The 23,344-nt window shown below is 42.4% G+C and overlaps 1 protein-coding gene across 5 annotated transcripts in view; it reads right to left on the minus strand.

Annotated features, from left to right (window-relative positions):
- Window positions 1-23,344, minus strand: part of LOC308467959 (vascular endothelial growth factor receptor kdr-like) — a 188,354-nt gene that overhangs the window by 96,020 nt on the left and 68,990 nt on the right. For all 5 annotated transcript variants that reach the window (XM_080989737.1, XM_080989734.1, XM_080989733.1 and 2 more), the window contains exons 4-9: window positions 17,392-17,516; window positions 13,074-13,236; window positions 12,100-12,236; window positions 9,499-9,664; window positions 7,222-7,339; window positions 6,687-6,865 (exon numbers count right to left, since the gene is read on the minus strand). In XM_080989737.1, coding sequence (XP_080845863.1) covers window positions 6,687-6,865; window positions 7,222-7,339; window positions 9,499-9,664; window positions 12,100-12,236; window positions 13,074-13,236; window positions 17,392-17,516 — 888 coding nt within the window. The remainder of the gene's footprint in view (window positions 1-6,686; window positions 6,866-7,221; window positions 7,340-9,498; window positions 9,665-12,099; window positions 12,237-13,073; window positions 13,237-17,391; window positions 17,517-23,344) is intronic.

Consider the following 23,344-nt stretch of genomic DNA (forward strand, 5'->3'; position numbering starts at 1 on the left):
ATTCTAGAAGCTCAGCTGAATGGCAGTGCCCAATTTTAAAAAACAAAATAAGAGAAAAACCACAGTTGCTGTGCTTCTAATGCAATAGTGGAAACCTGTGGCTCTCCAGCTGTTGTTGGACTCAGCATGGCCAATGGTCATGGATGATGGGAGCTGTAGTCCAGCAACATCTGGAGGATCTCCACCCTTGCTCTAACAGCAGTGCGAGCAGCAGGAAACAGCCGGTGATCATCTTTTTCTCCAAGCAGTGAAAAGCATTACTAGCTAATGTCTGCATGTTAAAGGTAAAGGTAAAGGTACCCCTGCCCGTATGGGCCAGTCGTGTCCGACTCTGGGGTTGCGCGCCCATCTCACTTAAGAGGCCGGGGGCCAGCGCTGTCCGAAGACACTTCCGGGTCACGTGGCCAGCATGACAAGCTTCATCTGGCTAGCCAACGGCGGAAACGCTGTTTACCTTCCCGCTAGTAAGCGGTCCCTATTTATCTACTTGCACCTGGGGATGCTTTCGAACTGCTAGGTGGCAGGCGCTGGGACCAAGCAACGGGAGCGCACCCCACCGCGGGGATTCTAACCGCCGACCTGACGATCGGCAAGTCCTAGGCGCTGAGGTTTTACCCACAGCGCCACCCGCGTCTGCATGTTAAGTTTCTGTTAAAGGCAGAGGAATATATGTGGGTGTTACCACCCTTCCAAAATACCACAGCTGCCTCTCCTGGCACACTCCTTCCTCCCAAGCCACCCTCCTGCCACAACTAAGGATAGATTAAACCTTTGGAGTTTGCCAATTGCAAATTCACACTCTTCAAACATACTAAACATGCAATGTCAAGTGTTACCCTTGTCTTTGGGTTAAAGTGTTAAAGGGCTTCAGGTCTGCTTTGATGAAAGGTGTAAAAGCTGACCTGAATAACAAAAGAATTTCCCCAGTGCTCCACTTGAGAGAAGAATCAAGGAAGGGTGTTTTTTCCTCCCTTGTTTTATACCTTTCAAATTTGTTGGTTTTACGCCACAAAACTCTATGGCCTTAAAAGAGGATTGGATAAATTCATGGAAGATAAGGCTATCAGTGATAGCCATGATGGAGGCTATGCTCTGCCTCCAGTCAGAGGCAGAAATGCTTTTGAATACCAGTTGTTGGAAACCGAAGGAGTGGAGAGGACTCTTGCTCCTGGGTCTCTCTTGCTGGTTTCCCAGAATAGGCTTCTGGTTGGCTACTGTGAGAAGAGGACACTGGACGAGATGGGCCATTGGCCTGATCCAGCAGGCTCTTCTTATGCTCTTATTCCTTGTCCTAAACCCTTGGAGAGCTGCTGCCAGTCATTGCACACAAAAGCATCTTTTCTAAAAAACCTACATCTGCTATTGCAAAAACTTACATGGTCTGCTTCATCAGATGCAGTAACACTAACTAACTGGAGCTTTCTTCCAGTTTTAAATAGCAGGTGTGTTGCATTGCACTGTATGGTTTCAATCACTGGTTTCATTTTATCAAATAGGTTTACATATAAATATAATGCAATAGATGTAGACCAATTTGATAATTTCGTTGTAAAGGTGAAAAACATTATAGAAGTTTCCTAAATAAAGATATTAACAACTTTTTAAGAAACAAGAAAATTCTGCTGAATATTCAGATTTTATAATTTGGATTTAGTGGCTGAAATCTCAACACCCACCCACCACAAAACTAAAACTTAAATTTTGAAGTCAAATCCAAACGTTTGATCAGGTTTCTTTTTGCAACTCTTCAAAAGGATGTTTTCTGATTGATGAGTGAAGGTATCACAAATATCTGCCAATTTTTATTACAAGTCCTCTGCTGCAGAGCAGAGAAGGCAGTAAGATGGCTGCAGTCTGTTTGTTCCATTTTGTAAAATGGTTCAACAAAGTTTCCAATTGTTTTACAAACTGAGAATAATATGCAGCTAGCTTCAACTGAAACGCTGCCGTTCCACAAAGCCTTGGAGAAGACCCAGAATATTCTGTTTATTTGTTCTAGGGTGAGAATTAAAAATACCCTTACCAGACCATAAGTAGTTTTTAATCCTTCCACCACCCACCTTTGCTTTGTACTCAAGTCTGGAGTAACCATTTTCTCCCATGTTTTTTCTCCTTCTTTCCATTCTTGGCTCACCAGGATGTATAGTTGCCAGCTGTTTGTTAAGATTCCCTTTTGTTCACTCTCTCCCCTCCTCTCTAATATTTCATGACATTTGCTGCCTGAAACTTTGGCTCTCAACAAGAATTTAATCCAACAAAACAAAAACACAGCAACCCACCAGCTTCTTGGACAGCTCTTAATGTGCAAACATATAAAGGAAGAATGGGTTTATATATAAAAAAAGGGGTCCAGTGGCCTCCAGGAGACTCAAAGAGACCTACATGCAAAGCAAGCAAGAGGGTTATATTCCTCATGCCAGATTAAATTCCATCTGTCTGTAGAATGGGTTGGAAAGATGGGTGGCCCAAGCATAGGGCTACTACATGTATCTTTATACAGGAAGTTTAAGGAGGAACGGACTTTGCAACAATCCTTACATTTATGGATCAGTGAATCCATCAATTCTGGTTTATTCAGTTTCTCACATTCCAACCGCAAGTTCAGTTTGCCTCATTTCCATATTAACTTGCAATTCCTTTTATATTTTTGTAGAAGTCCACACAAAACTTTGGCTGTTTCTCCTCATATATGCAAACAACCCCCCCCCCCTTAATACAGCGATCCATCAAGTGCTTATTACAGTGGATCAAACAATATATAAAATATAAAATGCAAAATCAGAGTCTCTGTAGGGCCAATGGTTATTTATTACTACTGACGAGCTAGGAACTAACAATCGTAAGTCTGAGAGATGTGGCAACATCTAGATATTTGCCATTATAAGAGAACAAGTGAGTTCCGGCACCTCTTTTTCTAGAAAAATAGTACTGAATAGAACATATCCATTATAGTAAAAGTAGTCCTCAATAACCCTCTCTTCCATGAATTTGTCTACTCTTCTTCTAAAAGCATCCAGTTTGGTGGCCAGCACTATATGCTGTGGGACTGAGCTGAATAGTTTAACTATAGGCTATGTGATTAAGCACCTTATGTTGTCTAGGATCATTCAAGAAACTCCTTCATTAGACGGTAAATTGTGCAATACGTTCTTTTCAGCACCTGAAGACATTCTTATTTAGACAAGCCTGCCCATAAGTTTCCAAGTTTGTACGTGTTTTAATTTGTTTTTAGTCTGTTCTATTGTGGTATAAACTTTCTGTATGTTTTAAATTACCGTATGCTTGCAAAATTATTGGGGTGGGGTTGTTGTTGCCTTTATCAGTATTAATTCTGTACCTTTATTTCAGATCTTCTTATGATTTATGTGGAAATACTTTAATTTGGTTGCATACTTCTGATGTTTTATTTATTGTTTATGACCACTTTTGTTTTGTTTGTAATTGTTTGTAATTTTTTCCATGTTGTTGACTGCCTTGTGCATGGTTTGAACTATGGAAAGGTGGCATACAAATGAAATTAAATATGCAGGCATACTTGTACTTTTTATGTACTTTTTAATTTTAATGTGGTTTTTTTTTTGGTAAACCGCTTTGAGCATTTTTTCTACAATCAAGTGGTGTATAAATTTTCTCCAAGGTTTGCCATGTCAAAATGTTGTAGTGACAGTAAAAGCCACATCTGCAAGGACTTACAAGTACTTAACAGATCCACCAGTACTGATGTAGACCACACTTCCAGATATTCTGGACTACAACTCCCATAAGTCCCAGGCAGCATGACCAGTGGCAAGGAGTGTTTACAACTTCCATTGAGCAACATCTGGAGACCTGCAGGTTACCCCACCTTCCATACTACATAAATATGGGAGCACTGCATGCTAGGTGCACACAGGGGGCAGGTAATATGTCAATTTCAGTCTCCCTCAGCATCGTGTTTTTCTAACCTTAAGTTCCGTTCTCTACATTTCCACATCACTTTGAAATTAATTTATCTTTTAAAAAGTCCTCATGAAAAACCACCAGCATTTTAGTTTAAATTTCTCCTACTATACTGTTTGTGAGCAATTTTGCCTAATGCACAAACACACGCATAAGGAGCCACCCTATTCTTCTGACTGTATATTTTTAGAACTGCTTTTAATCTTGCATTTTTATATTGCTGTAACATGCCCTGGGACCTTGTGGTGAAAGGTGGGCAAGGAATATTGTTACTCCTCTTTCAGTTACTTCTTTGACCCACTTCTACAACTGGAGGATGTCACTATATCTTGTAGCAGTCAATGTAAAGTAGAGAGGAGTTTTAAGAACACCATGCTATCAGGAAATTAGTTCTAGCAAACATTATACAGCAGCAGGGCAGGAAGATTCTGTGAGCCTCGTGTTGCAATAGCCACATATGTGTTTACATCACGGTTAGTTTATCCCTAACAAAACTGTTTGCGGGGGTGGGGAATGCATCCACATTCATAACAAGAATAGTCATATTACTATTCTTGTTATTGCTATTATGATTATGATTACTGTAAGTCACATCACAGGGAAAATAAATCAACACCAGAGATTCCTTTTCGGACCATCTTTTTTGGAAGAGCAATCTGTTGCTAAAACTTATGAAGCACCTGTTGTTAATTTCTCTCCTGCCCTCTACGTGCAGAAATATTTCCTCAGTATATGAATTATCAGCATTCTTTGAGCTGGAACGGTTGCGATAAGCAACATATTTACAGTAATTGCAATAATGATCCCAGTTTAATTCATGCCACCATGCTGATGCATGACAAAAGAACAACAGAGAGCACTTGGGCATGAAATCGTAAACAAATACAAATACGAAAAGCTTGCAAAAGCATTAACGGAGATGAATTGAATGGATTGTAGCCAGCACACAAGAAACCCTTTTGTTAACTGCCTGTGAATTTCATGCCAACTGATTTGTGTTTGCATCCCTAGTTACGGACAGTCAATTCTTTAACTAGAAAATAATTCTGTCTTGCACACAACAGCATTTGTACACATACAAAAAAATCCGTTAGCCATAATCCACACGCCATCCAACCAATACTAAACAAAGCCATGAGACAAAATGTTGATTTATCAAAATCAAACGGGATTTCTTGCCCTGAAAAACTTTGATGGAAAAAACTTTGGCAGCAGAAATACAAGCACTGCAGCAGACCTGCAAATAAGACCCCCAGTCCTATGAGATGCTGAATTAAAGCAGATCAAAAGAATGGACATAGCAGACCTTGCCTTTCTTGTATACTGAATTTATTTGTCAATGTGTTAGTTGCTTTTCTAGTTACTGAATTATTGAAGTGATGTAAAACAATTTCAAAAACGCTACCCCAACATTAAAAGCCATGCAGTGGTGTCAAGATGAATTAGCTCACCCAAATTCCCAAAACCATCTTTTCCCAAAATCTATCAGATATTTCCTGGATACTTGGCTATACACTGGTGTCTGTATTTGGCATGCTATGGCAGAAGCGGTGGGAATCTTTTTCAGTTTGACAACCACACTGCCTCATGGGCAGCCTTCCAGAAACTGTGAGCCAGTGGGGGCGGGGGAGAGAGAAGCAAAAGTGGGTGGGGCAACAGATGCGACTCTTATTTATTTTTATTCCAGCCATGCAAAAGTCAGAGCTTTATACATCCGCACACCTCTCTATCCAGGCAAGCAAGAGGCAACATCAAAGTTCAAAGACACTTCTCAGCCTGGCAAAAGCACTCCAGAGCAGGAGAAGAAAGCAGTGGGCCTGGGAAATCTTGAGGGCCGGACAGAGAGACCTATAGGGCCACATTGTCCCCTGGACAATGCTTAATCCCCTCTCACATATATCTTGCCTGCCCTTCAAGGAGCTCAAGGCAGCATATATGGTTCACCCCATCTCAATCTTATCTTCACAACAACCCTGTGAGGTAGGTGAGACTGAGACTGTGGGAATCGGCCCAAGGCCACCTAGTGAGCTTTATTGGAATTTGAACCTGGACCTTTTCAGTCCACACTTCCGCTTATCCCATGCCTAGAAAGCATGGGTCCAAGCAGTTTCCCACTTGCCCCATACTTTGTAGGCATGGGTCTGAGAAGTTTTGGCTATGCCCCACTGCTTTGCCCTGGAAAACTTGCTCTGTAGCACTAAATTGGAAAACCCAATTGCTGATTGCTCCATTTTAGCGCTAAACTGAGGGTTTCCCCAGGGAACAGTGCTGGGTCAAAGGGAACTGTGGATGGAGCCCTAAGTCCAGCACTCTAACCACTACAACACACGAGCTCTGTGTCATTTATTATACAGTAGTACCTCGGGTTAAGAACTTAATTCATTCTGGAGGTCCGTTCTTAACCTGAAGCACCACTTTAGCTAATGGGGCCTCCTGCTGCTGCTGCACCGCTGGAGCATGATCTCTGTTCTCATCCTGAAGCAAAGTTCTTAACCCGAGGTACTATTTCTGGGTTAGTGGAGTCTGTAACCTGACGCGTATGTAACCCGAGGTACCACTGTACTGAAATAATGATAGTAATAACAGCTATAGCAGCAGGAGCAGGCAGTTTCTTGGATATATGCCACATGTTTGTACATCAATTATACAAAGCATTTGGCCAGAAACTGCTTGCCATTCTCCTTTGCCCTGGAAACCAGAAACAGAGGAATAAGCTGGTTAGTTATTTAGGTCTAATAGGTGCTTACCTAATACATCCAGCTCGACAGTGTGTTGTTCATGGACATTATGCTTAGTGTTGCTCAGGGTTATGGTGTAATTCCCAGCATGCTTTGGTTTCACGTCCCTTATGATAAGCCTGTACTTCACTGGATCTAGTTCATAGCAGTCACTGTTCGCACTGGTCAGCTTCTTGCCATCCTTGTACCTACAATGTCCAGCAAGAAAGATACCAATTGAAAGATAGAGTAGAGGGAACAAGGGCAATCCCATGATAGAGTTACTGAGACTTATTCTTCTTATTCTTTATTAACGTGACTTCTATGCAACCCCTTAATTAAAGTTTTCTGGGCAATGTACGCAAAAATGGTTCAAAACAAACAAGTGATTGGGAATACCAAATGCCAAATAAAACACACCACAGCACAGATTTAAGCACTGCAATTAAGCACAGGCAAGCCTGAGTAGACCTGCAAAGAACTGCTGTTAGATTGTTATGCTTTCCTCGCCCCCCTGCATCAGCATTCTCCTTCTGTCAGTTCAAAGTACCTCCTTGGTTCTTACCAGGTCACTATGGGGCGGGGGACAGCTTGAACCTTCCAAGACAATTTCAGCATCTTTTGACCTTCGACAACTTCATAGGGATTGGTTTTCTTAAAGGAAACTTTGATGAAAGCTTCCCCTTAAAATAAACAAGAAAAATTGCAGGCATGAATCTCAAATTTGCTTTTTTGCAAAACAATAGTAACACAACGGATAATAAAAGCTGTGGAACAGAATGCAAGAGTCCCACAAGCAGAAAGCAAGCAGATGGACTGGCCAGCCAGAAGTTAGTATAAAGTAAGAATAGGAAATGATGCTGCCATTTGAAACATGTGCTTCATTTTTTAATTAATTTAAACCTACAGTTGATTTTGATCCCTAAAGGACACATGATCAGATTATTTGGAGAAAGGAATTTACAACATCTGCCTTCCCCACCTTCTGTTGAGCTTTTACCAGCTCCAACGTTCAATATCATTTGGTGGCAGTAGCCATAAGATATGGTGTTACGACTTCCTGGGTGCTGGATTTTCCACTGATACACACAGAAAGAGCCATGGTGGCTTCAGGGCACTATAAGGACGAGGGCCCCTCCCCTCATGGTTGTGTTTTAGTTGAGCGCAGGGATTGTGGTGCCGGGAATGGGTGCCTCTGGCAATTTCAAGTTATTATTTCTTCCCATCAAACACTCAGTTCTCCACACTTCCACATCCGTCTGGAATTGTTTTTTGAAAAAGCAAGTCCTTGTGGAAATTCACCAGCATTTGCAAGCAATTTTGCCTAACAAACATTTTTTTGCAAAGCATTTTCTGATTATAAAATGCATTTTGTATACTATTTTCACTAATTATGCATTTTTAAATGCATAGTTTACTCTAGTACATGCATTTTTAAAAAACAAACAAACAAAAACCAAAACATTACTTGGCTAGAGAACTGCATTGCAAGATTCAAAGAAGTGTGGATTTCAAAGGTTGGCTGTGTGTCAGTTCCCATATTGCAGTGTTGGCCAAACGTGGGTCTCCAGCTGCTTTTGGACTACAATTCCCATCATCCCTGACCACTGGCCTGTTAGCTAGGGATGGTGGGAGTTGTAGTCCAAAAACAGCTGGAGACCCAAGTTTGGCCAACACTGCCATATTGTTTCAGAAAGTGTGAATTAATTAGGTTTGCCTATAAATGTGAACTAGAGCAAATTTCTTCCCCATCGTTAGTGTGGTGCTGTTCCAAGGTAAGTACATAAATTGGTTGGGGAAGTAGTTTGAGTCTGATCACTTCGCAGGTGGGAGCTGGAAACTGGTGGTTGATTACTAGGGTGAAAAGACAGATCCTCAGCTGTAGAGGATAACTCTATGAATGTGAACAAGTGATTAGGTGGAGGATGTTAGGCTTTTATTGATGTTGGTGCGGTCCTAGATTGGATTTGCTTTTAGTCTTGCAGCTAGGTTGCCAATGTTGTGGGGTGGTCTATTTGTATATGCTTCCAGGGGGTTGTTGGGACCAGTAGCTGATTATAATGAAGTACAGCGGGTTTGCAGTTGTGCGCGAGCCCAACAGCTGGCGAATATGTACAGGTGTAGTTTGATTGAAGTATAGGTGTGTTTTTGGATGTGCAATTTTGTGGAGGTACTGGGTGAATGGAATCCTATTTTATGGATTTTGATGCTTTAATTGCTTTATATACTGTCTGTTAATTTTGTTCTTTATACCTGCTTTGTGAAAACTTTTTTCTGATGAAAGGTGGTGTATACTTGAAATAACAACATTTAGGCAGCAGAGGCATTTTCAAAATGCCCACCCTGAGCAAAGGAGGCCAGCTGTTGGAATGCATCATTAAGCTGCTCTCTTTGCAGATGGGTACTCTTTTAAACTGTTGAATCAATGAATTTCTCACAGTACATAATTAGTTCTTTTATGACACATACTGTTTGGGAACAACTGCTTTAGATCAAAGGCACACACACAGTCAAACAAAGATCTCCAAAGGGCAAATATCCCTTTCTGTACTACTCTTTTTTTAAAGTGTGGCGCCTGTCAATGTAACAACATGTCACAGAAACCCCTGGAGTTTCTTGAATGCCGGCTGATGCAATCAGAAATATCGAGTGGTAAATCATTTCCTTGACTTTAGGCTGCATATATGTGTCAGTGAATGTTTGTGATGTTGATTATGATACAGTTGGGGGTCTGTGAAGTGCTGTAAACTGATTGCTGGAGTGGACAGGTGGACTCTGCCTCCACAAAAAGAAGTTGCTACTTTCTAACCAGTGTAGATAGATAGATATATATCATACGTACTGTATACAGTGATGTTGGCCTCTGATTTTAATTGTGTTGTATTGGCAATTATGCCTCTGCATACATACAACCCTCTGTTTTCCATTGTAACATTCTTGATGACCACATTAGAAGAAGCTTTATACACTGGCTCACTTAGGTCGAATGTATTTTCAGCCTTGGTTTCCTAAAGGGAGCAGAGTGGAGACAGAAAAAAACCTGCTATAAGGCCAGTTCAGAACAGCTCAAACAGAGAGTAACACATATCCAGTCAAGAACAGTGAACTACAAAGGCAAATCTTAGATTTCCTAAAAGTTTCCTCCTTAGAAAGCCATGAATCCAACAATGTAAAAAAAAGGCTAAATCAGGTGAGTCCTCAGACTCTTGGTTCTGAAATGTGACTTTTACAAGCTCCACCCTCATGGAATTTTAGTGAACATGAATTATTAAAATGAAAAATTGGTATTCAATTGCAAAATGGTATTCAGTCACAATGGTATTTGGACCCTCAATATTAGTGCAACTCATTCCTATAACAATGACAGAGTTAACTACCAGTGATGGTTGTGCATTGCAATGTAGGATGGGGTAGAATCAAAATTCAGGCCAGAACCACAGTTTGGGAGGGAATTTCCTCCTGAGTGGACACAGGACTTGCCACTTTCTGATGGGTTTGGGGCCTGTGTCTGAAACAGCATGAGAGGTGGGCGTAGCATGTGCCTTTGTTGCAAGATGCCTTGATGGTGGGAGGCAGGTGGTGCAAAGACAACATAACTCTCCTATGCTGTGCTGAAGGTCTCAGAGCAAATTTGGCAACGCTGAGCAGCACATCCAAAGCACATCTATGAGCCATGCTAGATCTTCTCTCAGATGCTCAAAAACCTCTAGTGAGGCAAAGGGTGGTGGAACCATTACTCCATTTGCTCATCAGCAGCCTTAGGGCAGTGGTATCTCCAGGTCTTTCTGTCTGTGACCCAAATCCTCTAAGATGGAAAGGGAACAAGCCCGTCTTACCCATAGGCACTAGGGGTGCGGGGCACCTGGACGCCGGGCTCTCAGGGGCACCAGGCTGAGAGTCCGGGGCCCGAGAATTGAGTCTGGGGAAGAGCCCACCCGTCGGTTAGAGCACCGCGGCAGGCTCTTCTGCGGGCAGCTCTGTGCCACGAGTTCGAGGGCGACTGAGCCAGTGAGATGCTGACACAGCCGGCAGGCTCCGCCCTCCTGCGAGCCTGGGGCTGGACAACCGGGGGGGGGGGGCACCAGGTGGATCTTTGCACCCCGGCGCCACATATGCTTAAGACAGCCCTGAAAGGAAATGACTGCAACAAAATTAGTATATCAGGGGATTTCAACCCAGGCTTTATTTTTCTGCATACCCTCCCCACCATCTTGACTAAAAACACAATCTTAGCAAACAACTCATGAGAATGGACTGCAGATATATGGTTTAATCTGCTGATCTATGAACCCTTCTGAGGGCTGTTTCACTACTCATACATATGAGGCTGCTCTCCTTTTTATTGTTTTGACATGGGAAAGATGCTTGAAGCAGCTTCAAAATACAGTACCTGTAGCACACAAGGTAAACATGCTTGTTAAAATGGTACAGGAAGTGACCTTATGCCACTTCCTGTATAATTCTATGCACAAAGGGCCATTGTACATACAATGTACCTCCATCAGTATAAAATGGGGCAGCCATTTTGTTGTATGTAGAATGAACCGTTGTGCATAGAATTACACAATAAGCTGTTTCCTGTACCATTTTGAAAAATGTTTTCTTTGCTGTGCAGCTGATGTGCTGGGCTTTGAAGCTACTCCAATAAGATTTACAGTGTTAAAACAAGGAAACAGAAATTCACCTCATAAGTCCTCCACATCTGTGCATGGGGGGAGGGGTTATGACTTTTTCTTTTTCTTTTTAAGGATTTGTACAGAGTTATCCCCCCCAAAATGCACATGGGAACAGACAGGACATACTTTAAGACAGCCACGTGTGGAATCAGAAGAGAACAAACTGAGGCAGATTTATCCATCCCTAGACATGATGCTGGATTCTTCCATAGAGCTTTGCTCAGTGGTAGAGCAGCTCCAGGTAGTTCTGACAGAGACACCTGTCTGAAACCCTCACGGAGGCTGCCAGTCAGTGTAGACAATACTGAGCGAGATGGCTTCATAGTCTCACATGATATAAGACAGCTTCCTATATTCCTATGTACATTAGTTCTCTCTGCAAACATGTAGAATATGTTATGCCTTTAAATTTACTCAGGATGTTCAGTGGAGCAGCCATAATCATTTCTCTCGCCATCAAAATGTACTACTGCCAACCCAAATATTTCTGTGCATTCCTAGCAATTCTGAACTGATGCTAGAAAGCAGGCAGATGCTGTTGGGCTCCCCCAGTCAGTGCCAGCTCACAGTGGCAGTGGTCAGGGATGATGGCAGTCCAACAACATATCTGACATCATAATTTCTTTGATTGGATACTGAGCATTTGAATGCTTTGAGGAAGTGAGGACAGAGATTGCTAGCACACAACAAAACTTCTGACTGGAATCTTTTGCATTCAGCAGAACCAATAACTGTCCTTGAGCCAGGGACAGATGTGATTTACTCACAGTCCTTCCAGGAATTGTCCATACAAATTCAATGCGTCCATTGAAAAATGTCTCCGCACTGCATTCCAGGTTAAGGTTGTCTCCAACCACCAGCTTTTGGGGATTTGTTTTGAGAACCAGGTTCTGTATCCTTTTCTCTGGAAGACATAGCAAGCCAATAGCCAATATCAAAATCCAAACAGTGGCAGATGTCAAATGCAGATTATCAAGTATCTGGCAAATATTATAATACAATTATCGATAAGAAAAATAGCCACAATTTAAGACTTCTGAAAGGTTAAAATAGCAAAATTCTAAAAACAGATTAAAACTTGCTTCAGCTTTCTAAACCTCTGGGTAGGCTTGTCTAAAGGAAAATGTTTTTAGCAGGTGCCCAAAAAATTACAGTGAAGACACCTAACTGATAATCAATAGCAGAGGCAGATTTAGGGTAGCATAACTGATTCAGTCGCACGGGGGTGCCACAAGGTGACGCCACAAATATGATTTAGAATGGAGTGTGAGAGGTAGGGGGCACCACATGTTGACATCACACAGGATCCCACTGAAATCTGTCCAAGATCTGCCACTGTCAATAGGCAGGGAGTTCCAAAGTGTAGGTGCTGCCACACTAAAAGGTCATCAGCAAAACATCCAAGTATTTAAGCAGCCTTCCCAAACTGGGTGTCCTCCAGATGTTTTTGGACTACAATTCCTATCAGTCCCAGTTGGAGTGCACCAGATAGGGAGAGGCTGACTTAAAGGATATCTGGAGAACTTCTGACACTAGGCTGCAAGGTAAAACTCTGGGCAGCATTTGTGGAAGCATCTTAATTTGATCTGTAATTGAAATTAGGGTTCACAAATACTATGCTCCAGTGATGCCAGCAATGGGAGCGCTGGTTTTCAGTGTCCGCCCTAAGGCAGTGCTGCTTACAATGAATACTGTACAGGATGGGATCTGCTTCCTCCTCACATCCCTACAAGCTACTCACCTACTTTCTGTGTCACATAGTAGGATGTGTATTCGTCTCCCCTGACCATAGCAACACACTTGAGCATGCTACTGAAGAACTCATAGGTAGGCAAAGTGACCACAAATCCTCTCTTGGGGTCCCATTCCATCTTCACAGACCTCACAGCACTGCTGGAAGGATGCTGAGGAAGATGAGAGGTAGATGTGATGCTACACCTGACATTCAAAACCACCCCAACAGTTATTTATTTATTTATTCATTCATTCATTCATTCATTCATTCATTCATTCATTTATACATTTTATTTATGAAACACTTTTCATGAAACATCCCAAAGCGATCACCTATATATCATCAAGTACGAAAACATAGAAACACAATTTCAAATCCAATGCACATACACACTGTGGATAAGAATCTCTACCTAGGAGGCTTGTTGAAAAAGGAAAAGATGATGAAAAGATTACAGGAATGGGAGGGAGTTCCAAGGGGCAGGTACTGCCATGCTAAAAAAAACCTGATTCCCACATCGTACAGAACAGACCTCCTGATGGGATGGTATCTGCAAGAGGTGATCCTGCAAAAGGCAGAGATAATTCTGGGAGCCGTAGTTTGTTCAGTGTGTTCATTCAAGAGCATGCATGCAAAGTAGAAAGGCAAGAGGGTGTGGCCTGAGGAGAGTTCTAAGGGCCAAATGGAGAGAACTGGAGGGCCAACCTCATTCAACACTCTTCATCCTTGTTCTGTATTATTAGCAGGGTTTCCCCTCCCCCCCATGGTGGTGAATAGCCAGAACGGCACCATGTGAAAGAGCACAGCACCACATGCTTTGGTTGGTCCCTATTTAGTGAATGAATCAGCCTTCACAAAGAGTCATGCCCCTGCCCTCGTGTCTCCAGTGTGTTAAGTTTTATACTGGGGATGATGGGGATGTTGAAAAGATTGGATTTTAAGCTCAAACCGAAGAACAAATCATGTGAAGTTAGGCTCTTTCCTTGAGCATTAGCAGTCTGCACACTTCCCCATAAATATTTAAAGGATATGGAGTGCAGTCATTTTAAAGTATAATGGAAACATAAGAAAGGTAATTTATGAGGGGGAAAGTACATTCCTACAGGAATAATACAATGGAATAGAGTTGAATATTACGGCTTTGTGCTTGAGTATCCCCCAGTGATCAAGAAAAAGAATAGGAAGGAATATCTGCCTTTTTAAGATGGCCCCACATATTAAAGTTATTCATTATAATAAAATATTTTAACAACAACAACAAAAGGGTAGAATCTACCCAACCACTTGAAAAGACCTTGTGGTATTTCCCCCCTCTCTCTCCTTCAGCTTTATCAGTGGCCAGTTATTAATTTTGGGTGAGGATATTCTAAATTCGTCCGATCAACGGACTCCTTCCTTCCGCGTCCCCTCAAACTTCCTCTGAGTACAGGAAGCAGCCAGCATGGCTCTACACGCTTCCAGGCCAGGCCAAAACAGCCACTATGGTATTTCCTTAAATGGGAACAGAACGAAGGCGCCGAAGGTAAACACTCGCTCACTCACACACCTCCATGAATAGGTTCATCATCTTTACTGAGGATGTCCGGAGGCACCTTCCTTTTGCGGTATGATTTCCAGCCCTGCCCATTTGTCCCCTTTCAAAGAGGAAGTGTGGAATATTTGGCCTAGATTTTGTAGCAGCTTGAAGTGGAAACATTTCGTTTATCCACTCAAAAGGGTAGTAGGAAGAAGGTCCCTTCAGTTCCAATAACAAGAAATGACCAGCTAGAAATCTGAGACAAAGCCAGGTAAAAGGAAGGTTAGGACTCTAAAAATAAGGTATGTAATGTCCAGTTGCTCAAAGGTAGTCACAAGAAACCTTCTTATGCCACTGGTCAATATTAATCTTTGTACAGTTCCAGGGGCAGGGGAGAATGATTCTGGCCATGAACCAGATGCACCCCACATCTCATCCCACCCTTTGGGTTCCTTCAAGCCAACAGTTTTTCATTGGGATACAACTGTGAGGGTGATATCGTGCAACTGTGCATCTGCTGCTCCTTCCTCTTACAAGAAGACCAAAGCAGATGGGATACTGTCTGAAGAAACTGGTACTCTTTGCAAATATGCAAAACATAGTCCATGAGTTTTGCAAATTGCATATATGAAATTTTGGGGATGCAGCTGCCTTTTGAAGTTTGATAATTTAAATAGATGTAAGGCGGTGCTTGCAGTTCAGCTGTGTATTGACATTATTTGCATTCTTTTGTAGGGACTACTGGGGTCTTCTTGCCTTTTGCATTCCTATGAAGAAACCCAGAAATGAAGCCCTAATTGGAAACTGTCTGCTGATGATGAAGTGTAGAGTTGCTCCTCCTCTCACTTTTTTCATGTTATCTCACCCTGCCTTCAGCTTAACTGGAGCCACCCTGTACTTCAGAAAGAATATTGTAAAGCTGGAAAGGTGCAGAAACAGGCAACCAACATGACCAAGTTCATAACAACTCCTCTATGAAGAAATGATTAGAACATCTGGGGCTTTCTAGTTTTGGCCTCATCTGCAGGGGCGTCTTTCCCATTTGGCTTAGTGGCACCCTGCGCCACAGCGCCTGCGCATCAGTGGCGCTGGGCTCAGGCGCCCAGCAGCAGGTGTTTCGTTTCTTTCTGACCGTGCTGCTTACAGTCTCTCTCTATCTCAGCAGGAATATCTGTCCCCTAATGCTCATAACTACCTCCAGAACATTTATATTAACCCCCACTCTAACCTATGAAGCTTTTACCAACTTAAACCCTTAGTTTTCATCTCTTCCTAGTTTTGTAACTTGACTTCGGTATAGTTTTACATGGTTACCATCTTCTTTGGACTCAGCTACAATCAGTCAAAAAACGGAGCTTTGTATGTGTTACAAACGTGCAGGCATAAATTGTATATTTGCCTGTTGATGTGACGTTGAGACTAAAAATTAACTGAAACTCATTCTTTCAACTGGATTCTTAATTGTGGATTATGAATACACCTTGGCTGGAGTGGCTTAAAGAAGATTGAGTTTGTTTTCAAAGTACGTATTCTTATAGATAAGGGTCATCTGGCCCACATACCCCCCCCCCCCCCGAAATGGAATAAGGCAGCACACACATTCACTGGTTCCATGGACGGAGTCCAGCTGGAGGGGTAGCTGGGTTTTATTCTAGCTCCACCAACTCTGGGAGGTGATGTGATTTCAAAATTTGCAGAGAACAAAGTTACGAAAAAAAGGATTTTAAGTGCTTATGCTCAAAATGTTAAGTAAATAAACCCGAAAATAACACTTGCAACAGTAAGTATCTTATTTTTCCTTCTTTAATAATTTCAATGTGGTGGTGGTGGGGTTTGACAAAAAAAATTCCACACTGAGTACCACCTGACCTTGCTATGCCACTGGGTCAACAACTCTGGGAAACGGGGGGGGGGGGCACCAGGGGGATCTTTGCACCACGGCGCCGGATATGCTTAAGATGGCCCTGCTCATCTATCTGCACTTTCGTTTGACATGTATTTTGATCATATCCTGTCCCAATTAATTCTCCCAGGTCTGAGGGCTTTTTTCATTGTTCTGTGGCTGTGCCTTGGGAAAATCCAATCTGACCTGCTAAATCAGATCTTACCAGATTCACAGAAAATCTGAGGAGGGATTTTGCTTAACCGAGTTACCTTAGATTTTCACAAGGCACAGCTGCGGAACAATGAGAAAAGTTCTCTGACCCAGGACAATTCATCAGCACACAATGAAATCAAAATACGGGTCAAGCAAAAATGTGGATGAGCCCTGAGGAAAAAAAGGGCGAGTTAAGGGAGATAGGATACAAGTGAGTACAGTTATGTATGGTATGGAGAAAGTGGCTAGAGAGACTCTTTTCTCCCTCTCTCAAAAAACTAGAAGCCAGAGAAGTGTAATAAAGCTGGATGGTAGGAGATGAAGACAAAAGAAAGTACTTAATCGCACAGCACATAATTAAACTATGGAATCTGCTTCCAGAGGCACTATCAGTTTAGGATGCTTTCACACTAACCTGTCTGAACCCTAAAGTTTGTGTTTTTCTCAATCTGGAATCATTCATGCTCCTCCTCAGCATGCTGCTTTCAATCTAGGTCGATAGTGTTGTTTTCAAAAAGCTAAAGGGCTGGATCAGGAACAGCTAAAAATAGCTGAAGTGAGAACTGAAGCAAAACGCTATGACGGGTGACAAGTCCGTCAAATCCTATTCCAAGCCGCTACCAAGAATCGGATTACACCCATAATCTGGTTATGCCACTTGCGGAATTGATTATTTCCTCTTAGATGAGACTTAGAAGAAGTGTGCTCACCAGCAGGAGCATTGGTGTGATATCCGGCGAGGTGACCCGGCAAGGCACGATCACTTCTGTAGCATTGTGTACGAAGATAACATCAGGAACACTTGGGCGGAAGTCTACGAAAGGCTGTGTGTTATCTGCAGAACACAGAGAAGATAATGTTAGTTATGTGCCAGCCGGCAAGCTCGTTTGGTCATTAGTCAGATGCTCATGCAGGCAACTTTGATGGTATTTCTCTCCTTTGTAACCTGTTCTTTTCTCCAAAAACAAAACAGCCCCTCGTTTTTCTCAACAGCAACCTTGTGAGATAGGTTAGACCAATGATCAGCAGCCATTTTAGGACCATGGGTACATTTTTATTTGTGAGCGAGTGATGTCACTCCTGGTCACTTTTCTTCCCGTCCCCTGAATCAGCTCCCACTCACCTCCTATGCAAGAAACAGGAAGGAAAAGAGTACACACACACTTCAGTTTTTCAGGGGATCTAGATAAAGATCCCAGTCTCCAGCTGAATTAATCTGATCCCTGAAATGCATATAGGGTTGAATGAGGAAGTGGGAAAGAGCACCACTCTTTACAAATTCTTCCTTCCACTTTATGTACTTTTCCTGGGAAAAATGGTAACCACCCTTACCTGTACCATGATGAAGTGGGCAGTGAGTGGAGGCCTCAGAGGCTTTGTTGTAACCAGGGGAGGCCTCATGGGTGCTTTTCTGCCCATGGGTGCCACACTGGCAACCCCTGGGTTAGAATGAGAGAACGCTCGATTGAGCCTGGATCTGCCCAGTCTTAGCCTGTCACTCTACACTTTGCTGGCTTTACATGTGAGCAAGACGTCCACAGTGTCAGGACTGAAGTCTGTAGGAAGGCATGAACTGTCAACCTGTGCTGTTGCAGGCAGGAGCTTAATCTGGTGCACCACAAACCAGTTTCAGTCCAGAAGAAGGAAATGTAGAGGAAAAAGCCCCACCAGTCAAGGAAGCTTCTTTGCACCGATAGGTCATAATGGGCCCTTAACCCTCATAAGAGTTTATGGATCCTGCTCACTGGTCTGGACAATACTAATGCCTGCTTTTACAGGCTGTAGACTCACTTTTACCTCACATCACTCTCTGCTTTTGCTCAAAATAACAGAGACACAACTGTGATGAGTTTTTGTTTGTTTCTTTGTTTTGTTTTTTTGCAACGAGCTTTTGAGACAAATCTGTGGAAGGTGGAATCTCTCAGCTTTGTAATGACCATGACACCACAGTTTATGCAGTTACAGATGTGAGGTGTCAAATGCTGTGTATTGTGGGATCAGTTTCATACCTTCCAACATTCCTCAGATGAAAACAGGAAAAATGTCTCACTCCCCCACCCCAACTGACCCTCCGTGCACCCCCCCTCATTCCCCCCCCCCAATGTAGACCATTTCCTAGCAGAGGAATGGCAAGTGCCAACACCACTACAGCAACGGGACACAGCACCCACTCCTCTGCCATCCTGAGAAAACCCTTAGTCTGGATTTTATTTTGTTCTTGGAAAGATTTACAAAAAAAAAAACACATACCGGTACCAATAAATAAATTTTAGAAAGGGGCAAAAAATGGATGGAAAAAGCTTCTTCTTTTTTTTAGACACCTTGCGCTCTACTCTGCTCCCCCTTTCTGGGGTGGCCCTCCCCTCCACTTGCCCCTCAGAGCCAGCCTCACAGCTGGGCCTCAGCGGTGATAGCCTCTTCTCCTCGCCTTCTCTACATCAAACCCTGCAAGCTACCCAAGGAAGGAGGCTGGCAGCAGCGGCCATGGAGAGGCAATGGGATGCTCCCTTCCTACTGCCACTTGAGAGAAGCATAGGCTCCTCCTCCTCCTTGAGCTCACTGGCGGCAGCACTGGAGGGGGGAAAGGACATTCTAGGATCAAATCAGAAGCTGGGATGGCTTTCGTAATTCTGGGGCATCCCCTGGAAAATCGAGACTCTTGGAGGGTATGCAATTTCAGCCAATGCAAGGCTGACAGAATGCAATGCCAGAAACTTGTGCTGTTTGGCGGAAATAATACTTGGTGTGATCCATCCAAAACACTTACAGTGGTGCCTCGCAAGACGAAATTAATCCGTTCCGCGAGTGTCTTCGTCTAGCGGTTTTTTCGTCTTGCGAAGCAACCCTATTAGCGGCTTAGCGGATTAGCGCTATTAGTGGTTTAGCGGCTATTAAAGGCTTAGCGGCTTAGCGGCTTAGCTGCTAAAAGGCTATTAGCGGCTTAGCGGCTTAGAAAAAGGGGGGGGGGAAGCGAAAAAAAAAATCTCAAGACTCGCAAGACATTTTCATCTTGCGAAGCAAGCCCATAGGGAAATTCGTCCTGCGAAGCAACTCAAAAACGGAAAACCCTTTCGTCTAGCGGGTTTTCCGTCTTCCGAGGCATTCGTCTTGCGGGGCACCACTGTATAACCAAATACTGCATCTCTAAGTGGCTGCCCGCTGTTTAGATACTGCTGAAAAATAAATTCCTTACATTCCAACATTTTCTATTTATTTCTCACATTTCTAACCTGCCTTCTTCCATCAGAGAAGTCACAGTGGTGTACCTGGGATCCCCAGGCACCCTACACAAAGAGAGGAGATCAATAAGACAGAGGAGAAACATTACCAAAAGATATATTGAAGAAGAAGACAGCTACTCAGAGATAATAGAGCTGGCTTTCTTCTTCTTTTTTGTCTTGGGTTCCCAGGTTTATAACCACTGAAGGAAGCAGATCACATGCCCAGCAGGTTCACAGATAATGCTGTTTACAAGAAAGTTCCATGGTCCCTGCTTCCACTACACACATGGTGAACTCAATAAGCTTAGCGATAAGTCTTGACTTCCTTTGGCTCACTGGTTTACAGGCTTCAAGAGCTGCCCCTCCCTTCCATCCGTGAGGGAAAGAGACAGTCATCAACATGGTTCATCTGCTTTTTACTGTGTTATACACTGTGCACCATTCAAGCATGATGCTTCCCTAATGCTTTCAGGAGACCTTTGGCAGAAGAGTTCTGCAACACAAGCCCTGCCTATTACAAAGATGGATTGCATTAGATTTTAAAAATATGTTATTGAGGAGCCATCGCCAGCCTGATGCCCTTGAAGAACTACTTCCATCAGGCAAAGCTGCTGTGGCTTATGGGAGGTGTAGTCCAAAACCTCTAGAAGGCACTAAATTGATGAAGGATGCTGTGTAGCATATCTGTTAGGCCTAGGCATTCGTGATAACAGAATAACCTATGCCTCAGGACTTGCGGGACAGGCTTGCAGGATAGGACTTGTTCTTCTAATGTCTCAAATCCGAGACATTGGTTTTACAACCCAAGTAAGAGACTCTACTGGCAGCTCCAAGCAAGTGGGCTGCTGTTGTTTGACTTTGCAATACAGTATATCATTACAATTTCGCTATTTAAGCCTTGTAGCAAAGGATGCAAGTCTTACAGGCTGATCCAGCACCATGAAATACCAGTTCTTACCACACGAGGGTGCAGTTAGGGTGACTTCTAATCACATCCAAACGTTTCTCTTGGTACCAGTACTTTGTACAGAATTTTAAATTTTACCATACTTCTAAATTTATGCTTGGGTGGAGGAAACTGAGTATGTGAAGCAGAAAAGCAGCTAGTAAGAAGAGAAACATCCTCCCTCATGCATTTTGCATCCCTCCTCTTTTCGTTTTATTCAGGGCTATATGTACCCTGTCCTTAAAACAGCCAAAACACCTTCACTAAGTACTGCACCACAAACAGCTGCATTCTGCAATCTGCTTAAATTATTGCAAAATTTTCACAATTCCTCTTGGATTGTTTACTGCTTCGCCTAATTTAGTCTGGACTCACTAAGTCATTGGGAAGGGGAAGGAGGTACATGTGGCCCCAACCCTAACTGCCATACATTTTGTATAGCTGAAATTTTGGCTGCCAAGATTTCAGCAAACATTGTCCATGCCTTTCCAAACTCTTTCCCTCACAGTCATAAAAACAATTCCATAAGTTTCTTAGTGTACCTTAACACCCCCTGTGTTTTTTTTCACTCACAAACTTGCCCATGTCATGCTTTTGCTGGGGAAGAAAAATCCAAAGGGGGGCAGAGGATCCAAGGCAGAGAAACAATGAAATTGAAAGCCTGCTAGGATCACACTGGAAAGGGCAGAGGAAGAGAGGGGGCAAGGAAGCTATTTTATTGCCTCCCCTCATATTTCATTAGCTGTGCTTCCCCTGCCCACAGGGTTTGCTAATCACAGTCAATATAGCTCTTCACATTTTGACAGGTTGGATGGCATTATAGCTACTATTATAGCTACTATTCAAATTAGTTTTGGAAAATACCCAGAAGCAGCTCCTTGTCAGCCTAAAGTCCATCCATTGGCCAGTAAATTAAAATTTCCCCAAGAGCAAAGTGCCTAAGGAAGATGAGAGTATCTACATCAACTCACGTTTGCAATTTGACACTCTCAGAATGTTTTCTGCATCAGAAGCCTGTAGAGCAAATCCAGATGTGCTCCAGAAGAGTGTTTTCAGATTTGATAAAAATTGAAAGAAGGGTTCTATTGCCCATCCGATAATTTTGTTGTTATTTGCAACAATGTGCAGTTGTAAAAATGATGAAAAGGTTCTTTCAAGATTTGGTTCGTCTTGAGAAAACAAGTCCAGCAAAGGAAACCTTCCATGCCCTCAAAAAACTATGTCAAAACATTGGATGACAAAGTTATACAGTGGTACCTCGGGTTAAGTACTTAATTCGTTCCGGAGGTCCGTTCTTAACCTGAAACTGTTCTTAACCTGAAGCACCACTTTAGCAGGGCCCTCACCCTGACCTCACAACTACACTCCTTAATCACAGATGTATTTCTGTCCTCAGTCCCATCATCATTACAGTAAATATATACGGTAATCCTTACATTCTGAAGTGATGGGGATGGAAGAATCTGTCAATTTCAGTTTCTTCCCATTTCATTTTTTTCCAATCTTAAATTCAATTCACCCCTTCTCTGCATAGGTTATTTTTGGCCATTACATCATTCCCCAATGGGATGTAATGGCACTTGTGATGTGGAATTATTTATAATAATTATGGTTATATAATAGATGGATAATGGTAAAAGATGCAACAAATTTAAACTTAAACATGGAACCCATGGAGGGAAGGAAGGAGGCCCGAAGGTTTGAAAGAATCTTGTATTTTAATGTTTGAAATGGTTATGTTTTATATGTACAAAATTATCAAAAACCCAATAAAAATAATAATAAAGAAATAAGTAAGTTATTTTGGGCAGTCTGGAGGTTACCGACAGTCTTTTGGTGTGGCAGCACCTACACTTGCGAACTCCCTGCCTGACATTAGGCAGGTGCTTTCACTATACGCTTTTTGGCTCTTGCTAAAAACCATTTTTGTTTGGACAGGTCTGCCCAGGTATCTAGAATATTGATGTGCATTTTTAGTTTATTGCTTAGCTTATTTGGGGGGGGAATGCTTTTTAAACAGTTGTTTTTAACTGTATTTTACTAATAATTTTATTGTTTTATTCTCTTTCTAGACCACTTTGAGGCTTTTTCTGGGATCAATAAGTGTATTAATTTTACGTAATAAAGAATTAAGTTTGTTTTTAAAAAAGTGTTTTAAGCCCTAGCCAAAATTCATAGGCATTTTTGTGTAGGCTTATCCTAACAGACACATTTTTGTAGGAAAGTTTCCCCAAAATTCATGTTTTTGCAAGCAATTTTCCTCTAAGGTAACTTGCTTTTTTGAACATTGCTCTCACCAACATACACATTCTTGCACACACTTTCTGTTAATCTTGGTTTGTGTTTTTTGAGGCTGGCAAACTACATCCCAAAATTCAGAAATGGTTGGATTTTAAAGGATAATGGGTGCACTTTTTGTTCACATACTAATTCAGGAAGTATGAATTAGGTGGGTTCGCATTAAAATGTGAACAAAGTCCTCCCCCACCCTTGGTC

Source organism: Podarcis pityusensis (assembly GCF_964106645.2).
Source record: "Podarcis pityusensis genome assembly, chromosome: Z".
Taxonomy (NCBI): Eukaryota; Metazoa; Chordata; class Lepidosauria; order Squamata; family Lacertidae; genus Podarcis; species Podarcis pityusensis.